The 21,004-nt window shown below is 37.3% G+C and overlaps 1 protein-coding gene across 2 annotated transcripts in view; it reads left to right on the plus strand.

Annotated features, from left to right (window-relative positions):
• The window catches only part of LARS2 (leucyl-tRNA synthetase 2, mitochondrial), a 129,318-nt gene that overhangs the window by 98,134 nt on the left and 10,180 nt on the right, over positions 1–21,004 (plus strand). For both annotated transcript variants that reach the window (XM_027450150.3, XM_072033382.1), the window contains exons 14-19: positions 1,181–1,318; positions 9,794–9,897; positions 11,073–11,255; positions 12,930–13,099; positions 14,087–14,164; positions 16,403–16,514. In XM_027450150.3, the coding sequence (XP_027305951.3) occupies positions 1,181–1,318; positions 9,794–9,897; positions 11,073–11,255; positions 12,930–13,099; positions 14,087–14,164; positions 16,403–16,514 (785 nt within the window). The remainder of the gene's footprint in view (positions 1–1,180; positions 1,319–9,793; positions 9,898–11,072; positions 11,256–12,929; positions 13,100–14,086; positions 14,165–16,402; positions 16,515–21,004) is intronic.

A 21,004-nucleotide genomic window follows, 5' to 3' on the forward strand; every position in this document is an offset into this window, starting at 1 on the left:
TATTTAAGTGACATGGATTGCTTTCTCTCCGGTCACAATTTGAAATATTAAGAGGGACTTTTCCTGATGAAGATGAAAGAGTCATATGCAACATCCATCTGTCAAAGTAACCGCTTAGTGTAGCTGAATATGTTTTATATTGAAATAAAAGCATTTGTATGGATTTCTGTACTAGATCTCTATTTCCATTTTATATATTTGTTAATTTCTGAGCTACATATACTCAAACCTTTATTTCTGTAAGTCATTTCATAAACCCAGAGTTTGGGAGAATTACTCTGTTGATCTTGGAACTCTGTGAAGAGCGGTAAGTTTTGAATTGTTCCACTAAAGAAATGAATGTCACATCCATGATTTGCTTCTGGGGTGATCAGTGAGGAAAAAAGGTGTTGCTATTACAAAAAAAAAAAAAGTTACAGATGGAATAATTTAATAAGCTGACAAACAAACAAATTTGTTATAATGGTGCTATAAAGCATACAGCAAAGAACATACATGCAAGTAGGAGCCCATTACAGCAGACATACACATATATTAACGAAGCAGCAAGCAAGCAATGCTAAGAAACGATGCAGAGTGGCCTCAAATAATGTAGAAAATATACTATAAAGTACCACCAACATTTACTGTAAATTCACAGAGCATCCTCCAGTTGAGGACGATGACCTATCTGACTCTTCAGAACGTTTTGCAGCACTATAAGCTGTTACATTGCCCTCTAATGGCAACAATGCAAACCTTCGATTAAAAAAAAGCAACTGTTTTTAATTGGACATGTCTTTTGAGTATATGGTAGTATATTTTCATGTAAAACTTGGTATTGGTAAACAGTAAAAAATCTAAAGGCTAGCCACAGGGTGTTTATGAAAAAAATTCTATAGAATATAATACTTTCATCACTTTCTGAGGTGATGCGTGAAATCTTAGTTGAACATCTAAAATATATGAAAATAACATTTTTGTTGAGCTGTTTTTAAGTGGAGATTAATTTTTTTTCTATATGATTCAAAAAGCTTACCACTTCTTAAAAAAAATGAAAGATCTGATAGCAAAATTAAAGTTTTATTGTATATTTGTAGCTCTCATTAAATAGTCTTGCCGAGTCAGATATGATGAGCTACATTAGAAGAGCTGATCTTTCTTCTTCACATTGTATGTTTCCTATTTTTTTTTTTTTCAGGCCCTTTAATAGTGACTTGGCTAACTACTGGATGCCTGTGGATTTGTACATTGGAGGAAAGGAGCACGCAGTTATGCACTTATTCTATGCTAGGTTTTTCAGCCATTTTTGCCATGACCTGAAGATGACCAAACACAAGTAAGCCTTACATATTTCTAAAAAATCTTTCAGATTTCATTTGTCTAGCAGGAATGTTATTGAACATTGTTATGATAATAGAACGTATAGGTCTGAATTTTTCATCAGTCTTGGCTAAATACTTGTTTTCTTACAGTCTGTTACATTTTCTGTATGCATGCATAGATAGCGTGTTTATTTACTACATGGGTATTAACTGGCTCAGAGCAAGTGCTAAAACGTTGCTGTAGATTTTCAGCCTGTAAAAGGTTACATAAACGAGTAACTTCAGGCATTCTGAGTAATGCTGTTATTTCAAATTATTTTACCTCCTGCACACTAATACCGTTAATTCCAGTGGAACCAAGTAGATGTATAAAACTAAGCACTCCTGTAATTCATTGCAGTTTTGGAGCTGAACAGTACAAAATATGTCTTTTGGTAATCAAAAGCAACATATTTTTTTCTGCTGTTAATTTATTTTTATTCAATTACTTTCATTTAATAACTTTTAACTACTCTTGTTACTGATGCTGTTGTAGCCCAGTTCATTATCCCTTGTTTTGGTTAGGAGTAAAGCTTGAGGCAGGAAGGTGAGTCATTTGTTGTTCTATTCTTTGTTCTGTCAGGTTCCCAACTTGATGACCCAATTTCCACTGAAATTCTGCCCTTTTGTACCTTAAAATGCCATCCCAGGAATGCCTCTACTGAGAGGATGCTAGTGGCAGAACAGTGAAACATTCACCTGTATTCTGTCCTGTTCTCCCATCAGCAGAGATGTTTGAATACATTAAGTCAGAACGAGTGATCCCGTAACAATAACTGCTTGGTAATTTCTCAGCTGGCAACTCCTCTGCATTCATTCTTTATTCCCCAAACTTGATGTAAAACCTACATACATGACATTGAACTCTCTTAAATGTAGTGGTTTTGCTACAATACTTGAATTTAAGTAGCCGTATGCCAGAAAAGGATGGAGTAGGTAATGGGGCCAGTGGAATATTTCCCTGAGTTATTTCATAATCATTTGATGAAAAGAGGTAATTCTGTTTTCATTACTCGTTCTTGCATGCAAAATAATTTACAGTGCAGATGTATTTGAAATTGTGGATGATTTCTGTACCTGTGGTTCACCCTGTTGCCTCCAGCTTGCTTAGCTGCAGCAGGAAGACTGCTCCTTCCTTGACAGAATGGGCCCCTGAAAGCTGATCCTTTCTGTCATAGGCACTATTTCTTTTAGAAGAGATATTCAGAGCTTTTTCTTGCAAGCAATTTCAGGCTTGACAGTGCTACAAAGTGCTTTACAATGCTGATCTGTCAGCCATCTAGTGGAGTTGTAACACAGCAGCAAAAAGAGTTCTGCTAGTCAAATTCTTCTACCTCACTAAACAACATTAACTGTGGTGGCTGAAGTACTGTTACTGTAAACTGAGACCACAAGGAAGGGGAGATTTGCTTGCAAAGTAAGTGGTCCTCCACTCTGGTGTGCAAAAAAAACTAAGAAGATTGGAAAGAGGACAGCTTGGCTGATAAGGTGCTTTCTGAGTGACCTCAAGCACTAAAAAAATACACAGAGAGTGGAAGTAGGAATAGGCTACCCCTGGAAAAATGCAGAAGCATTGGCTGGGTAAGCAGGGTGCAATTAGGATAAGCCAAAGCTCATCTAGAATTGAAACTCCTGAAGAAGGTGAAGGCAGTAAGGACTTCAGCAGAAACATTGACAGGAACGTCAAGGAAAATGTCAGCCTGATACAAAATCAGACAAATAACCTAGAAATGAAGGATAATTATTGCCAAAGCTTTTGTTGTCAATGTCTGTGCTTAGTAGGAGAGTTTGGGGGAGAGGGATACTTCCCAAAGTAGGGTAGGATTGAGTTAGGGATCAGTTAAGGAAATCAGACACCTACAGGTTCATGGGACCAAATGGGATGCATCGGGGGGTGCTGAAGGAGCTGGCCTTCACCATTGCGGGCTGCTCCCTATTGTACTCACTACACTCCCTGACAAAGAGCCCCTCCCCAGCTTTCCCGTAGTTCCCCCTTAGGTACTGGAAGGCCGCTGTAAGGTCTCTCTGTAGCCTTCTCTTCTGCAGGCTGAACAACCCCGACTCCCTCAGCCTGTCTGCTCCAGCCCCCTGATCATCTTTGTGGCCCTCCTCTGGACTCATTTTAATACTTCCATGGCATCCTCGTGGTCTGGCTGGGAAGATACGCTCAAAGTGTCAGTGGTTCAAAGTCTGACTGGTAGTTATTTACAAGTGGTGTTCCTCAGGTGTCGTTGCTGAGGCTAATTCTATTTAACATCTTCATCAACAACCCAGACAGTGCAACAAAATGTGCCCTCCGCAGGTTCTTTGATCACAGTACACTGGGAGTAGTGGTGACAGGAATCTCATGAAGTTCAGCAAAGAAAAATGTAGAGTCCTGTACACAGAACAGACTACATATGGAAACAGCAGGGACTGGGACAACTAAGTAAGAAGGTGCACTACAGAGACATGTTTTAGGGGTCCTAGAGAACACCATGTTGGATGTGAGTCAGCAGTAGGCATGGGAACATACTGCACTGTGTTAGCAAAAGCATGGCCTGCTCAGTGCTCAGGAAGTCACATCTGGAACATCGTGTCCTCCTTTGAGGCCCCAAGTGTGAGGAACATTATCAAACAGAAGAGGATCCAGTGGCGGGGCACGAAGGTGATTGGGAACTAACACATGTGGCATACAAAGAGAGGCTGAGGGAGCTGGGCATGTTCACCCTGGAGAAGAGGAGGCTGAGGAGGGCATCTAGTTGCAGTCTGCTGCTACTAAAGGAGGATTAAAAGGAAGACAGAACGAGACATGTCCAGAGAAATGAAAAGAGGTAACAGTCAGCATAGACAGAAAAAATGTGACGGTGAAGGAGGTCAGACACTGGAATGGATTGACTAGAGAGGTTGTAAGATCTCCATCATTGGATATTTTAAAAACTCATCTGGATGGGCCCTGAGGAACCTGTTCTAACTTTGAAGTTAGGTCTGCTGTGAGCAGAGAGTTGGACCAAATGATTTCCAAAGATCCATTCCAACCTATGTGAGTAATAGCTCTATTAATTTGGAATGTGTTTTGTTCACATTCTGCTGTGACAGAGCAACAGCACCATGCAGTGCAGTGCAGACTGGTCTAAACATGGGAAATTTCAGAGGAAGTCTCTAACTTCAATGAAAAAAATGCACAAGAAGCACTGACTATATCTAGTGACAGCAGCAGAGAAAATCAAAATTGCTTTCTGTAGGAGTAGTTTGAAAGACTGTAGAGAATCCCTTTGAGGTCACATAGAAACTCAAGAACTTGCACACATGGAGATGTGTTACAGCAATGCCCCTAGGACCTGTTGTTTGTACTGCTTGTACATGTGTTCAGAATGCAAGATGACTGTAACAAATTCCTCACCATGCATAAAATCGCTTGCTTGCTTTAGCTCTACACAAGTTAAAACATTAGGTGCTTTTAAGCCATGAAGTCAAATTAGGTTGTTTTGATATGGAAATTGCATCTCCTCTATAAATATTCCAACATTTTTAAAATAACGTTTTAGCATTTGTCAGAAGCCACTTTTGCGTAGTTAGGATTGCTCAAGGGCATATCTCAGAGATGCAAAAAGGGTGAAAGGGTGATCAGAAGCAACAAGCTTACTGTTAGCAAGCTTAAAGTCATGGTATTGAAGCCCACAGCTCTGAGGGAAAATATATATCTTAAACGTATTAAGTGTATTAAAGCATTAAAAAACACTGCCCCCTTGTGCATGTTCAACTTTCTGTAGTAGCTCAGTTCTGTTCACTGATTAAATTACATGTAGGAAAATTCTGCTGTATCTGTAGGTACATAGTGTTACCTAGTATCCTGACAAATTTTTATAAGGTTTCCCCAATAATCTATTTTTTTCATTTTGATAGCTTTTCTTCATTAAAATCTTCATTGTTTGGCCCTTAGCCTCTTTACTTTCATTGATTTTTTTCCTGATAGTCTTTAATCCTGTATTAATGACAGTTAATATAACAATGAGGTTGCAATCGGAAGTTAAAAATTCCATAATTCAGATTTGCAAAGCAATTTCCTTGCATACAATGCACATTATTACAATAGAGATATTATAGGCCATTCATTTACAGATGTCACACTTTCATATCAAATGCAATGTTTGTTGGCATCTAAAATTGTCCAGGTGTAAATGTAGTTTAAATCTCCCCTGGAGATGGAGCATACTCTTATTTTTTTCTTAATGCATTGAACTGGAAATGGTGGGAAGAGTTGCTCATTTTCTCTAATAATGACAGGACAGCATAAATAGCACCCTCTGGGTACTGGTTCGTGTGACAAGAGATGAAGCTCAAATTGATGTTGTTTTGTTTTAGCAATCTGTAAGCTGCAGCAGTTCTGGATTTAATTCACAGACCAGTCAGCCCTCGCAGTTGTCACCACCACTGGGAGAGGGGCCATGTAGGCAGCTGGGACCAGCACCTACCTCGTCTATTCCAGCTTAATTCACCATGGTGTGTGTGTGCTGACACACTCAGGTACACCTGCTCAACCATAGTATTGCAGGTAAAAGTTGCACAGAATTTGGCTCTTCCCTAGGCTTTAGTAATCAGCTCTGTCTGATGAATAATTGTAAATGGAATCTAGCACATCTTCCCTGAAGGATTATAAAGCAATAAAAAAAGTTTATTGTTTCCATTAAGTCAGCAGATAGGACTCTGATAGAAAGCAAATGTGTTGAATAAGAAGGTGCTATTTTTACACAGCTGCATTACAGAATAAAATAAGGCATCTGTGACAGAAAAAGCTTATTCTATAAAGGAAGGGTGTTAGAGCATCTCAAAGTTCATTAGGGACTTGATCACAAGTGTTGATTTTCATTAAAAGCACTCAGCTATTGACTGTATGGTCTGGCTGTTCGATACCGTTTGATCTTTCTTCTACCTAAAATGATCTGCTCCTACCCCCCTAGGCATTTATATTGTGGCCTTCTACAGGATTGCCAGCTTGTTTCAGATGGATCTAACTGCACATTTCATGAGCTTCTGAACTCAGCTGCCATTGACTGACCAAGGTCTTGTCTCAGCTCTGGGGCACAGTATTGGGCTTTCTCAGCTTCCTAAAGATGTGGGATGCAGACACATTGAGTAAGCTCCCTTGCTAGTGCTGGCCCTTCTTCTCAGTCCACTATTTATCACTGTTGCAGACTCCACAGACCCAGCTGGGTCATTTGTAATTGGATTGAAAGTCCCACTACTTGCTTTACCCAGGGCAGAGTCAGAAGCCTGAGGATGTGGCACTGAGCAGGAGCACTTAGCTGTCACTCGTGCTTGCTCCTTCATCCATTGTGTGCTCCTGTACAGAGAGATTGGTCTGTCACAGACCTGAACCTGTATAGGAAAATTTCTGAGGGAGAAAAGGTGGGTTACATGCTTCATGCCTAGTACAGGTAATCTTTGGAGATGCAAAACAGACTGCACAGGTGAGCACCCATCTGATGTGCAAGATAATCAAAAGCTGCATAAAAAGAAGGCCAAAGTGCCCATACTTCAGCATTGATGCAAACAGACATGACAGGCAGGTAAAGGCATATCCTGTTTCAGCATCTTTATAATTTAAAATGTGACTGAGCATCCAGAGAAACTCAAGCCACCTCTTCGTTTATTGTGCTGGAAAGGTCTGGTCTGTCTGTATGGACACAGCTTAGTTTCAATTGCTTCCCAGCCATACTACTCACGAGGTTTTTATGATGCCAGGCCACAGGCTGGTGTTGCAGTATTTAGATCAGAATTACCCCAAGTGCTGTGCTGTGGCATCTTTGCCATTCCCTTCCATAGTCAGGAAGCACACCAGTTTCTATGAAGGGGAAAGTTATAGTTGTACAGCCTTATTAGTGCATATCAGAGTGTCACTCTACATCTGACCATGCGATGGAGCCATTACAACACTGGCAAAGCCACACTGCACATCAGGAGAAATTCATTACAGGGCTCAATTTGTTTCTGAGCCCTGTGTTTGTTAGACAGGCTCTGTTTTTCTCGTTTTGGGCATTTCTCCATTCTCCTGCGGTCTCCCACTAGGAACATGTGGAGTTTTTTGTTCCCCATACTTGGTAATGTATTTTGTATTGCATTTTTGTAGCCTCTGTCAGCATAAACAAAAATAGGAAATGCTCATTCCTGCATTCAGCTTTTAATAACTTGGCATATGATCTGAACTAACGCTTTGTCATTAAAAAATAAGTGTTCCCTGAAAAATCACTTCCAGTGGAGAATATTATCTGATTTTGATGTTCTGGCTACCACATTAGCTTTATTTTAGTTAGCAACAAGTGTAGCTATTTTAATAATTGAAATCTTAAACAGACTGAAGTACTGAATGGTAGGAGAACAAAATGTTTTTGTTTTTCCTTGGTGGTGTAGTTTATTTAGTTTGTAGAAGAAACTGTCCTGGAAAGTTATCTCCTAAAGTATTTTTGTACTTGCTTGTTGCTGATAGGATTACAGGACTTTTATTCCCAATATTTGTCTTTTCATTAATTTTGATAATTTGAGATAATTGACATTTGAGCTGATTATTGCCTCCTATTTTTAAAATACTTTTGTTTGTTTGTTTGTTTCTACTGTCCAAATTTGACTTCATTTTTCATCTCCCTAAGTTACTTTAACTCACTTATAAATACAATGATTTTTCAGGCAACCTGTGTTCAAACCTGACTTCAGAAAATATTTATACAGATCCTCTTACTTCATATCATTGATAAAAGCAGGTAGCATGGTACAGACCAGTGCTGCTTGGTGACTGAATGGTACACCATGTGCCAGTACTTGCACAGTATTTGGAAGTATGCAAAATATGCAAGGAAGGGAACTCCTGTTCAAACATGAATATATTGAAGATAAAGTTTGAAGCCTGTTGCTTTCTCTCTCCTGATTTAAAGGTTTTCTTTGAAATATCTCCTTGATTCATAGTCATCAAAAGTTTTAAGGAGTAGCATTTAGAAGGCATCTGCTTTAATACAGTAAAAACATGCACATTTATTGTATAATTTAATAATGATTTAAATATTTTATTGAATAAATTACTGTGCTTTAAATCATTAAGTAAATTTTCCTCATGATCGACGTGCTTATATTTCATAAGATTGTGAAATATGAAATAGACACCACAAAAGTAAATAGTGTTTTGGACTGTGATTTTTGTAAACATAAAGTAAAATACAGAAGCCTGTTTTTATTGTTTCTTCTTTAGATGGACAGATTTATTCTAGCTTTTTGAAAAATATGTAAATACAAGTGATACATCCTTTGTACACAAGTGTTTTGGTAGACACATGGGGCTTTGTTAGGTGGAATTGTGGGGAATTGAGATAGCTTAATGCTGAGCACATGAGCATTAGGAGTTACTGGCCAATACTGAGCAGGACAGATTAGTACATCCTCCAAAATGATGGTCACCAGTGTCTTTGTATCTGAGGATCCCATGGGAAAACTCCCCCAAATCTGTACCCTTTGGATCTGGCTCCATACCTCTTTCCTGGCCACTAAAGTTCTTGGGGCTGCTTTTACAACTGCCTTACTTTCCTGACCAAAACCTCTAGAGATTACTTTTGTTGTCCTTTTTCCAGTGAAAATGATGATAGACATCTGACTCGGTGAATTACAAATGTAAGATCCTCAGAAGAAGCAATAATGTATCTGTCAACCAGAAAAGTATTTACTTAGAGTTTTTTCTTGCTGAGTGCCCTATTGCCTTTAGCTTTGGTGCTTTTAAGGCTCATTTTATCTCTGCGATACACACATTGAGTGAGAACTTACGCTTCCTGATGTAAATTTTTTTTTAGAAAATTAAAGTTTTAATGTTCAAGATGCTAAAAATAAAAATTGATCCACTGAAGTGAACTTTCCAGCATTGCCATTTTCTTGTGTACTCTTTTTCTTACAGCTAGGTCTTCACGGTTAGTTCTGCAAAGAGGCAAGGCATGCAAATGCTTATGTTAGAGAAACTACCTTCTCAGTTTATAGAAAGAAATGTGCAGCGAGCATTTGATTTGTTCCAAAATACTGCATTTCTTAGAGAGAAGTTAGAACTAAATATTTCTAAAAAATATAAGGGTTTTGTATTTGCCCACTTCTGCAAATGGGGATTTAGCTTAGACTTGGTGAACTTCCACAGTTGGCCAAGGAACTTCTGTGTATTACCTGTATGCTAATTTGAGAAGTGGCATTGTAATAACTCAGCACTAAATCAGGATGCAAGAATGTGTACAGAATACAAATAAATACTTACATTTGTCGGCCCGGCACCATGAATAAATGCAGAAAGTGCTCTTTCTAAGGTGGCAACCATTTACGCACAGTCATCGTGAAATTCTTGTTTCGTTAAATAACTGCCTGATTGGCTCAACATCTGAGGCTTAATCTAAAGTATGCTTTTGAAAGCTGTTTTCAACATAAACGTTTCTTTATCCTTCCATCCTTAGGGAGCCTTTCCATAAGCTTTTGGTTCAAGGTCTTATCAAGAATCAGACGTTCAGACTAACATCAACAGGCCAGTATTTGAAGAGAGAGGAGATTGATTTCACTGGTAAGAGAAAAAGCATGGGAAAACCAGCACAAGTGCATACAGAAAGTCAGGGACTACTTCAGTTAAAAGAAGACATACAGGACTCAGTGCTGGGAAAGTTTGGTGGAGAAAAATGAATCCTTGTAATATCACAATCAGAGAGTGTCTTCTGTGAGTTTGGGATTCATATCCACTGCTGAGTGTAAAGAGACCCTACTAATCTAGCAACTTTTAATTGCAACTAAATACAGAAACAGTGCTATGATATTATTTTAGCTCCAGTGTAGTCCAAAGGACCAGAAGTCAGTTTTGGTAAGACAGTGCTCAGCAGCTTGCTGAATGGAGTTAGTAGTCCCATCAGACAGATAACCTACAAAAACACTGGCAAAGTTAACACAGCTGGTGGTATATTTGGTAAATGTTACATGTGTAATGGGTATAGGAAAAAGTGCTATTTCTCAGTTCTTCCCAGTGCCTTCACTGCATAAGCTGAATCATCTGCCCTTGTTTGGGGAGCTGTAGGAGCAACAAGAGGGGCTTGGTCACATTTGCCTCCCTTAAGCACTTCCCTCATGCAGCTTTGTTTGCTCTGCTCTTCTCCTGAATACAAATCCCATAAGACCATTAAAAACAGACAAAAGAACCTGTTACGCTACCATTATCTACTATCCTATTTCTTCCATAAAGAACAACAGGTGGTTTTGCTTGGGTGCACCTTTACCAGTGTAAATGCCCCTTTCCATCCTTAAACTCATTCAACAGAGGTCAGGTTATTGCCAGGATAACAATTGGAGTTATAAACCTGGATCCATAAAAGCCAACAGCAGCTCAAAATTGTACCAAATTGGTATACCTATCTAGGAAGTTTTAAATGGTATGGTTATAACAATGCTTAAATCTCAGAGGCTGTCAAGCACGTAGGATGAGTGCCAAAATACAGCTTCCAAATGGTAGAAGGACACTTTCTGTCATGAGGCAATGGAAGTATTTGGATGTTACCTGCATTAAAATATGAAAGTAGGAAAAACTGGGGAGGGAAAAGGGTTATTACTTTTACAATTATTTCCCCTCACCCGCAAACAAACAGCAAAAGAAATAGAAATAGTTGTTTCTTAATATGCTTAGATAACCAAATCAATGGTTGTTACAGGTGAGCAAAATTTGTTTTAATATTTTGTGTATGTCTTAATATTTAGGCATCGAACCAGTTCACCTAAAAACTGGTGAGAAACTCCAAGTCACATGGGAAAAAATGAGCAAATCTAAGCACAACGGAATAGATCCTGAAGAATTAGTGAAAGAATATGGCATTGACACCATACGTCTTTACATTCTGTTTGCTGCTCCTCCAGATCAAGACATTTTGTGGGATGCTAAAAGTAAGTCAAACTCTGTTGTTTTTTTCCTGGTGTGGTACATTTTAAACACAAAATTAAAACAGTTCTTGTTGCCCAAGTTTTTTGAACAGTTGAATAAAAAGATACAATTTTAATGTTTCTTTTAAAAGAGAAGTCACAAAACTATGACACAGAGGCAGACTTGCAAGATTACCGCAAGCAGTTTACCTCTTTAAAGTTAAAAAAAAATATATGTCTGAAAAGCATGTCTCAAATGATACTTTACTCTGAAATAGTAAGAATGCAAACTTGGATCTTATTTTCTGTCTCTTTTTTTTTTTTAATTATCTACAAATGATTGATTATTTTAAGGTTATTTTCTTCATTATAAGATAAAACTTCACAATTTTTACAATTGATGTAAGATTGTTTGCAATACAGTAACCTTGCAAGCCAATTGTGATAACAAAATAATGTTTAAATTGAAGAAATCAATCAAGTAAACAGAAAATTGTCCTATTAGGTAGATATTGACTTATTAGGAGAATATTAAATACCACTTTTCATTTGCCATGATCCTCCTTACTGGATTTATTTTGACAGTCTTTCGAGGATTGTCCTCCAAACTTTATTCCTTGTCTTCACTTGTGGAAATGAGGGCAAGATCCCATGTCATTCTTTCCCTGGTGTGTGCAAGTAATTGTCTAGAGTATGCAAGACCAAATGTGGCCAAATTTACCCAGTAGCTTATTACACCATTACTACAGTGTTAGATAATACCAAGCCAGAGTGTTTAGATGATCTACAAGCTTCCGGTATGAACAGGAGATGGAAAGTTTGGGAAGAGCATTGTGTTCTGCGTCCCACCTAGGAGAGTTCATGCGGATCATGCAGACATAGTCAATCAGATTGTATTTTACTGTTCCAGATGTGCAGGAAGTCTTTCATGTAGTGCAATCGGACAAATAATTGGTCTGTGTTAGTCACTCACATGTGTTTTACTTCTTCCACTTTTAGTAGTAGCCCTGGCGGTCTTTTCAATTGCAGTTGCTGGATCAGAATTGGAAGCCCTTATCAGCTGGAACATCTTACGATATGTTGCTACTGTGCAGTGCAGTGTGATGTGGTGATGTGCAGTCTAGTAGAAACCTGATGTATCTGGAACAGAGAGCTAAAGCCATATGAGTGCCACACCTCAAGCCATACCGTTAGTAATGGCTCTGTGCCACACCACATGGGGTAGCTCGTAGCAACAAAAGTATATGTAATTTTTAAGATCAGATTTTAGAAAAAATCTCAATTACTAAGAAAATGTATTTGTATATATATATACACATTTGTATTCTTCCAAGAGATTGAAAAATGAGAGCATGCAGAATAATTGTTTTCTTGAGTCTTCAAAACACAAGGTGAACACTCTAACATTGACATAACTGTATTTAATAGATTTAGCCAATATTTTTGCTATATATATGTTTTAAATCATTACAGAAAATACATCTGTTTTTTATTATTGATTTCTTTCCATTAAGGCAACACAGCATTATTTTTAAAGTGCATTTTTAATTATATTGACATTTTTCATGTAAAACATAGTGTTTTGTTTCAGAATGTTAAACTCTAGCATGCAGGTTCCTTTTTGCTTTTCTTTGAAGTTTTGGCTTCATCCATTGTAACTGAGATCTGTTTGTTTCTGCAACCTTTCATTAATCTCAGATGATGCTGTACTGGGTGTTCAGAGATGGCAGACTCGTGTCTGGACGCTTGTAACCAAACTTATTGAAGCAAGGACTTCAGGAACCATGCCCAATCCTGAGCTTCTGAATAAGAAAGAGAAGGCTGAAGCCAGAAAGATCTGGGAACAGAAGAATCTGGTGATTTCTGAGGTAAAAAAAAAGCACTTACATAGTTTGTAAATGACTAAATAAGTTATTGCTCTTGTAAAAACTATGCCTGGTTTAGAGATCCAAAAGTTGTCCCACAGATGAGTAGATCATAAAGTAATTTTTAAGTAAAATATTCTCTCTATAGGTAATTTTATTAATCTACAAATTTCATAGGACAAAACTTTTCTATAAAGTAGTAACATTTGTATTGGTAAAATTTATCTCCTGTGTGCCTTATTTAAAGGCTGAAGTGTTATGGCATTAAAATGTTGTGAACCTGGGTTTGGAATACCTCCATTTCCAGTAGCACAGCTGTAGGTGAGTTAGTTATGCAGATTATCCCTCACAAGAGTTTTTGATCTGTTTGCTTCACGCCTCATTATTATCCCTGCTGTTTTATAGAGATGAAAAAAAAAAGTTGTTGGAGAAATATATTAGCATATTCTAAGAAATTATTGAAATAATTGTTCAGCTTTTCTTATGTGTTAAGTCTCATGCTGTGTTTAGTGTCAATTCAATTATGCAAGACTTGGAAGGAGATCTAAATACCTGAAAAATTAGCCTAAGACTTTTTTCTATGCTTAAAACTTAACCTGATTTAAATCCTGTGGCCAGGGACCTTCCAGGTCTTTTGACAGTCATTAGAGTTATAATCTTATAATCTTACAATAATTATGATCTATGTACACTCTTTCACCAGCATAACTGAGTTTACACACATGAAGACCTCCTTTTGGAACAAAAGGAAGATACTTTACTAAAGGAAATAGAGTGTGCTCACTAATACACAGTCCTAATTGGTGGTGATTAAAGCTTTTAAAGTCTTGAAACGGATAGAAAGCTAGTCAACTGAATTTTTTATATGATTATTATTTTCACACACGCATGTGGTTTGTTTGCATACCAAAGTGATTTCCATGTAAAAGGTAATATTCCATGTTTGGGAACTTCAATTAATTAGTGACAGCACTTTTCTTTTAATACAAGGTAACAGAGTACTTCACAAAGGATCATTTGTTCAATGCAGCTATTTCTCGACTGATGAGCCTCTCTAACGTACTCCATGTAAGTATGCAAGATGAACAGTCGTGGTTCCGGTATGTCTTTATACAAAGCAAGAGCTGCCTAATCAATAGTGTTCCAAAAGTCACTTACTGTCATTACTGACTCAAGAGTCTTGTGTACACTAGATTGAATTATTCAGATTAAAAGAAGGATGTTCTAATATCACTGTATTCCTTAAATATACTATGTTTTGTAGGAAGAGCTTGAAAGTCTTAGAGGCACGAGGTTCTCTTGTTTACCTCTGTGTTCTCTATTTCAAAAGGATGCGTTCTGTTTTGTTCTGTTCTTTGTTCTGTTCTGTTTTGAAGCAAGTTGCATATGTAGCTACATATAGTAGCTCTGAGCTCTGCTGTCCAGCCAGTTCTTAATCCACCTCACTGTCTACTCATCCATCCCACGCTTCCTTAGCTTGCCTATGAGAGTGTTATGGGAGACAGTGTCTAAAAGCCTTGCTGAAGTCATCCACTGCTCTCCCCTCATCCACCCAGCTAGTCATTCCACCATATAAGGTTATCAAGTTGGTCAAGCATGATTTCTCCTTGGTGAACCCATGCTGACTACTCCTGACCACCTTCTTCTCCTCCACATCCTCCAGAGAGGTATATATTTGAACACTGATATATTTTGTGACTAAAGAAGTCACCTTTCAAGAACAAATTTCCTTATACCTTATTGATGCTTCCTCTTTGAGTCATATTTGAAAGGAGGAAGTGGGGAGTTGGGTGGAGCTAAATATAGAAAAGAGGTAGTAGTTACTAAAACTTATCAAATCTAGTTTGCACTGACCTCATTGGTATCGGTGATAAGAATTTGCCATCTGAAAGCTCTTCTGTGGTCTGTGTCAAACAAATCACTGTTTTTGGACAATTTTCCAGTAGGCAGGAGCTGGTGATTATCACACCCACAAAATAATTCTCATAAGCTGACAAGTGTTGACATTCTTCCATGCTGTTTCATTAGGGAGATGAATCACAAAATAAATGCAGAATCTGAACTTAGCATGGGATGTGATCATACTGAGTCAAAGCAGAGGCAAAGAAAGAAAAAGTTTATCCAGCTGCCTTTAGTGCTCTTCTTTTCTCTGAGGATACAACAAGCAGAGGAATTAAGGTTAAATTTCTGCCAGTCTGGCGCATTTGCAAGAAATGGAAAATTGTCATTACTAGGGCAAGCTAAACAGTTTACTAAAGCAATCTGAACATCAAACCATAGAAGGCTGTGTTGCACTTATCATCCCCAGAACTCCCTTCAGCTCTAAAACATCACTTGGGCACTAAATTCAGCTTTTCTTAAACAACTCTAGGATCCTGTACAAATGAACCTTATTCCAGGAAAAAGCATGCTGCATTCATCACAAATTGACTTTCTTTTGCCAGTAGTTTACCTCTTTAGGTAGCTCTGATTTTATCTAGGCTTGTACTTACCGAAGTGGTAGCATTCAAAATACTATTCAGGGCCACAGGTGTCTACACAGGTATGTGTTCAGTCTCCTGTACCAGAGTAGATCTCCAGGGATGTGCATCAGCCTCTTCAGGAATAGATTTCCAGCTTGTCCTTTTTTCCATAAGTGTCAGAGAGCACTTCGTGACCAAGAGATGCAATTTCAATTCACCAGAAATTTTTGTAAGTTTCTAATTTATTATGAAATTATACTCTCCTGAGCATAGAAGTTGATTTTAGGTTTTGTTACATAGAATAGTTCCATTGGAAGGGACCTTCAAAGACATGAAAGTCCAACTGCGTGACCTCTTCTGGGCTAAGCAGAAGTTAAAGCATGTTGCTGAGGGCATTATCCAAATGTCTCTTGAACACAGGCAGGTGTGAGGCATCAACCACCTTACTAGGAAGCCTGTTTCAGTGTTTGACCACTCACGTTAAAGTCATTTTCCTCATGACTAGTCTGAACCTCCCCTGGTGCAGCATTGTGCTGTTCCTGCGTATCCTGTCATCGGTGACCAGGGAGAAGAGACCAGCACCTGCCTCTGTGCTTTCACTTCTCAGGAAGCTGTAGAGAGCCATGAGGTCGCTTCTTGGCCTCCTTTTCTCCAGGCTAGACAACCCAAGTTTCATCAGCGTATGTCACAGAGGCAAAGTTTTTATTTCCACTGATTTTAAGATGTCTTAATGAATTGTTCATGCATGTACTTTTCAATTAAACTATTCTCCTTCCCACCCCAAAATATTCATATTCACAATTTCTTTTCTTTTCTTTTTTTTTTTGTTTGTTTTTTCACTTAGCAAGCTCCTCGACCTCTTATTCTTCACAGTGCAGAATATGAAGATGCTCTGGCTACACTCTGCATTATGATTGCACCTATGGCTCCACACATTGCATCAGAGATGTGGAAAGGTATTTATAGAAATACACTTTTTATTGATGTAGCAGGGCAAAAAAAAAAAGCAAAAAGCTTGCAGAAATATCTTTAATCATGTGTTACTTGTCTCTCTTTTCTGCATCTATCCTGTCACCTTTTGTCATAATTCCTAAACAAACCTAAAACTTGTTGTTTCTTTCCCTTTGCATACAAGACTAAACAGAGAAAGAGAGAAGGGGGAAAAATTCAAGACAGAGCCTGCATGAGGAAGGAATTAATGTGTCAGTTGCTAGCTGCCTCTGCATAGGGAAGGCAATATTAAAAGCTGAACATAATTACAGAGAGAGCTCTTTTTAAAAGAGCCTTCGGACTAGAAATACCTTCTTTCAGGAATTCAAGCAAAGAGTACCATGTCAGAGGACTGCATACTAAAAAGGCTAAAAGAGAGTTAAATATAAATCATATTCTTGTTATTGCAAAGACTCTCCAGAGACTGAGGAATGCTATATGTTAAATTAACCTCTTGTGGGAAGTGGGAATGGAAAATCTATTTTTTAAGGTTATTACAGTTGTAAACCTTTAGATCTGAATCCCAAGTGGGCTAAGTTGCATGGTGTTACTACAGTTAAAACCTGTAAAAATAGGGATATACATGCCAGAGTTCAACGGTTACTTTTAAGGTTTCCTAAAAGATGTCCCAACATGTATGTGGGAAGATAGGAATATATTCTGCATTAAGGCTGGCCACAAATTGGTATGTGGTTTTGGACCTAACGTTAGCTTTTGGATGCTGTTTTAACAGCTTTATTTTCAACAGTTATCCTAGAACTTCATGCTTTCAAGTGTTTACAGTGCAGAGCTACTAAATGGCTTCTGTTTCAGAGCTGTATATGACAGTGCAATATTATTAACTGCCAAAGAAAGGCTACTTTTGTTCATAGCAGTAACATAGGGGCACAGACTGGAAACAGCAAGACATATTGCAGAAGGTTTTGTTGTTGTTTTTTTTCCTCTTTTCATTCCCAATATTTTTAAGATGTCTTTATTTTAAGCAATTAAGCTTTCATTAATAGTGGCAATAGACATGATCCATTTGGAGAAAGCTGCTTTTAGGCAGTATTCTCTTACAACATGAAGTTCCATCTAATTAAAATTATATTTAAATGGAAGTAGTAGCCCTAATTTTGTTTTCCACATTGGTTGAGGTGAAGTCGGAAGTGGTCTGGTTTTATTATTTAAACATGCAGTTAACTGTGAAATCATGTGAACTGTGAAATTCAAACGCATGTTAAGAAGTAGAGAATAGTCAAATATGTTTCATAAAATGACAGGTAACAATGACATAATTAACATAATTTGTCAAATGTAAAGTTTAGTCTTGTGACATTTTGATTTTTACAGTAGGAACTCTTTAATTTTTACTAAAATCATTGGAGAATGAGAATGCTAAACACTTTCTGGATCTCTCTGAAGTAAAAATGAAAACGAAGGATAATAAAACTGGGATGTTATTATCCTTAACTCCTGCCTGCATTTAAAAATGCAGTTTTGTTTGTGTGACCCATTATAATTTAATACAACTGGCAAACAAACAATTTTTGTGGTGATTATTGCCTGAAGAATTTTATGACTGAACATGGAAAATACAATCTCTTTTAGCAGCGTGATCATTACATTATAACAAAATTATTAAACGATTTTATCAGGAGGATTTATGTACATTTACTGCTCTCTGGTAAGAAGACAATATTATGTAGAAATAACCAGCATCTAGCATTTCGGTCCTGGGGTTGGGACTTCTGGTAGAAAATGTCCAACATGTTCATATTCTGAATTGCACTCTGGTTCTGCTAAGTCTTACTGTTCATCCGATGTAGCCAATTTCTTAAACTTTATTGTGCACGGGTGATGATGTTCTGTTATTTTAATAACTTCAGTATAAAAAATAAGCTTTCTAAATACTGAGTTTTCTGTGTGCATCAGTTCTCCATACACACTCAGAGAAAGTCATTCTTTTTGTGCCTTGTCTTTGCACTAAAAGGTAGGGATAGTGCTGCTTCCTTTCTTGTAAACTATACAGGAAAAAGGACTTTGTGTATAATTAGCTCTATAAATAGCACTTTGAGCAGTGGACCCACATACTTTGATTGAAGTCTCTGTCTGCTCTTGTAATGCCAATAATAAACAACACATAAGCAATGTATTTATAATTAAATACTGACATTTCATTCTGAAGTAACTCATACACAGCCTTCACATAGTGTTTTGTTTAGTGATGAAAAACAAGGAAGATTTTTTCTCTCTACAGGGAAACATGAAATTGGGAAATTTGGAAGCCCTGCAGCTAATACGAAACAGATAATTTTGCAGTTGAATAGGATCACTGATCAGAATAGTGACTTGTTATGTTAGCTCTGAACCACATTACGCTTCCTTGTGTATTTAAGCTTTTTTGAAGAGAAAGGATCTTGCTTTTGTGTTGTTGTTTTTCATTAGAAAGTGTTTATTATATAACAAGATGTCTAATACTAATTTTGCTACAGCCTTAGAAGAAAAGAGCATTCCCAGTAATTTTGAATGTTTGCATTGTTCTTCACAGGATAAATAGGACTTTTGCTGTTGTACTGTAATCTCTTCTTTCATGCGTTTCTGATCACTGGTTATGGACAGGAAGCATTTAAGAAGAAGTTACAATAGAATTAAAATTATATTTGAAATCATGACAACCTACAAGATAACCCTGACTTAGTATATTCTATTATATTCTGCCAAAGATTTGGAAAAAATAATTAAACCCAAGGACTACTGGGTTCAATTATTTTGGTTAGTGACCCAGTAGTGACTACTGGGTCACTGGAACAGGCTCCCCAGTGAAGCAGTCACTGCACCAAGCCTGTTGGAGTTTAAGAAGTGTTTGGAGTGTGTACTTGGACACATGGTCTGAATTTTTGGGTAGACCTGTGTGGTGCCAGGAGTTGGACTCGATGATCCTTATGGGTCCCTTCCAACTCGGGATATTCTATGATTCTATGACTATAGAACTTTCTGGCTAAGCACACAGAATGAGACTTCATAGAGGTAATAAAGGCACTTCTGGCAATGGCAAGCTCTTCTGCAGGTGCAAATAGTTTTGTTTTGTTTTGCTTCAGTTCATATGACAGGTGTGCTGGAAATTGAAAAAAAAAAACAACTTTTTTTCTATTCTAGAATTGGAATTATAAACTAGGCACAACAGGCTATCATATAAGTATTAAAATCTTGAAAGATATGATGACTAAAAATATACTGATATGTATATACTGATGGTTGTATTCCATAATTATATAAGATATAATTTCAAGTATCTAACAGATTTTCTTAAAAAACTTGTATCCTGAATGCATTTATATTTAAATAGCAAAACATGCATTTTTCATTTTTATTGATATCCATTTCAATATAAAATATACTTGACACAGTAAAAAAGTTCTTTAAATACAGCTGGGTGTAACTGCACATCACTCCACAATTATTGCCAACCAGTGAAAATATTAGGAAAACTAAAAAGGTAATTTTAAGGTGATAATTAAAGATGCTTTGCTTGAAATTTTAAATAATGACTCATCAGCATCAACAATCTACATCATTTTGATTGTAATAATGTTATCCTACTTTGTAGGAGTTGCATTAGAGTTCATTTGAAATTTTAGCTTTTTATTCCACTGTGTTTTCTTTGTTAGCTTGTTGATGAACTTTGCAAACTGAGAACTTTAGTTTGGTATCCCAAGGATGCTTCTCATATAATGTTCAGGTTTTAAGTACAATTAAGGTAAGATGAGGTAGATTCAAGATAAAACAATTTTTGTTCTTCTGCAACTCAAAAATTCTTCTCCCATGGGGTTCGGTTTATATGTGGCCACCTTGTTTTCATGCATCAGGTTGCGTGAAGAGTCTTGTCTCTTTTGTGAGCTGTTTGAAGAGCGTACTTCAGGATTGGCAGTAAATATTTCCAGTGTGAGCGAAGGGAAAAACTGCTTGAATGCTGTTTCGTAAGTGCCTCACCTTCCAGCAGCTGAACAATTGTAACTGAGTGCTTTGATATTTTGTCCATGAAGTAGTTCTTTTTGCTGCTTAGAGGAGGAACAGTGTTCAGTATTTTGGTGTGTCAGCCTAATGGTCTTAATTGTGCAGCATGTACACTGTTTTATAGCTTACTAACATAAAAAGCTACTGTAGCCCCTCAGTGTGGGAAGAGTTCATCCGGCTGATATCTTGGCAGTTTATGAACACTAACAGGATGAGGAAATCTGTTTCCTTCCTGAAACCTTGTATCTGAGGAATATACAGACACCATTTGAGATGTATTTTTTTTGTTTGTTTGTAGTAGTACAGTGTTTTGCTGTCCAGACAAGGATATAAAACAGCCTATTGTGAGTTGTTAAACTTTTATTAGAGATGGAACATGAAAGATATATACTGATGATAAACACATCTTCAGATATGTTGAAATGAAACATAATTATTGGAATCTGTAACATTAAGATTG

The sequence above is a fragment of the Anas platyrhynchos genome, chromosome 2, assembly GCF_047663525.1.
Source record: "Anas platyrhynchos isolate ZD024472 breed Pekin duck chromosome 2, IASCAAS_PekinDuck_T2T, whole genome shotgun sequence".
Taxonomy (NCBI): Eukaryota; Metazoa; Chordata; class Aves; order Anseriformes; family Anatidae; genus Anas; species Anas platyrhynchos.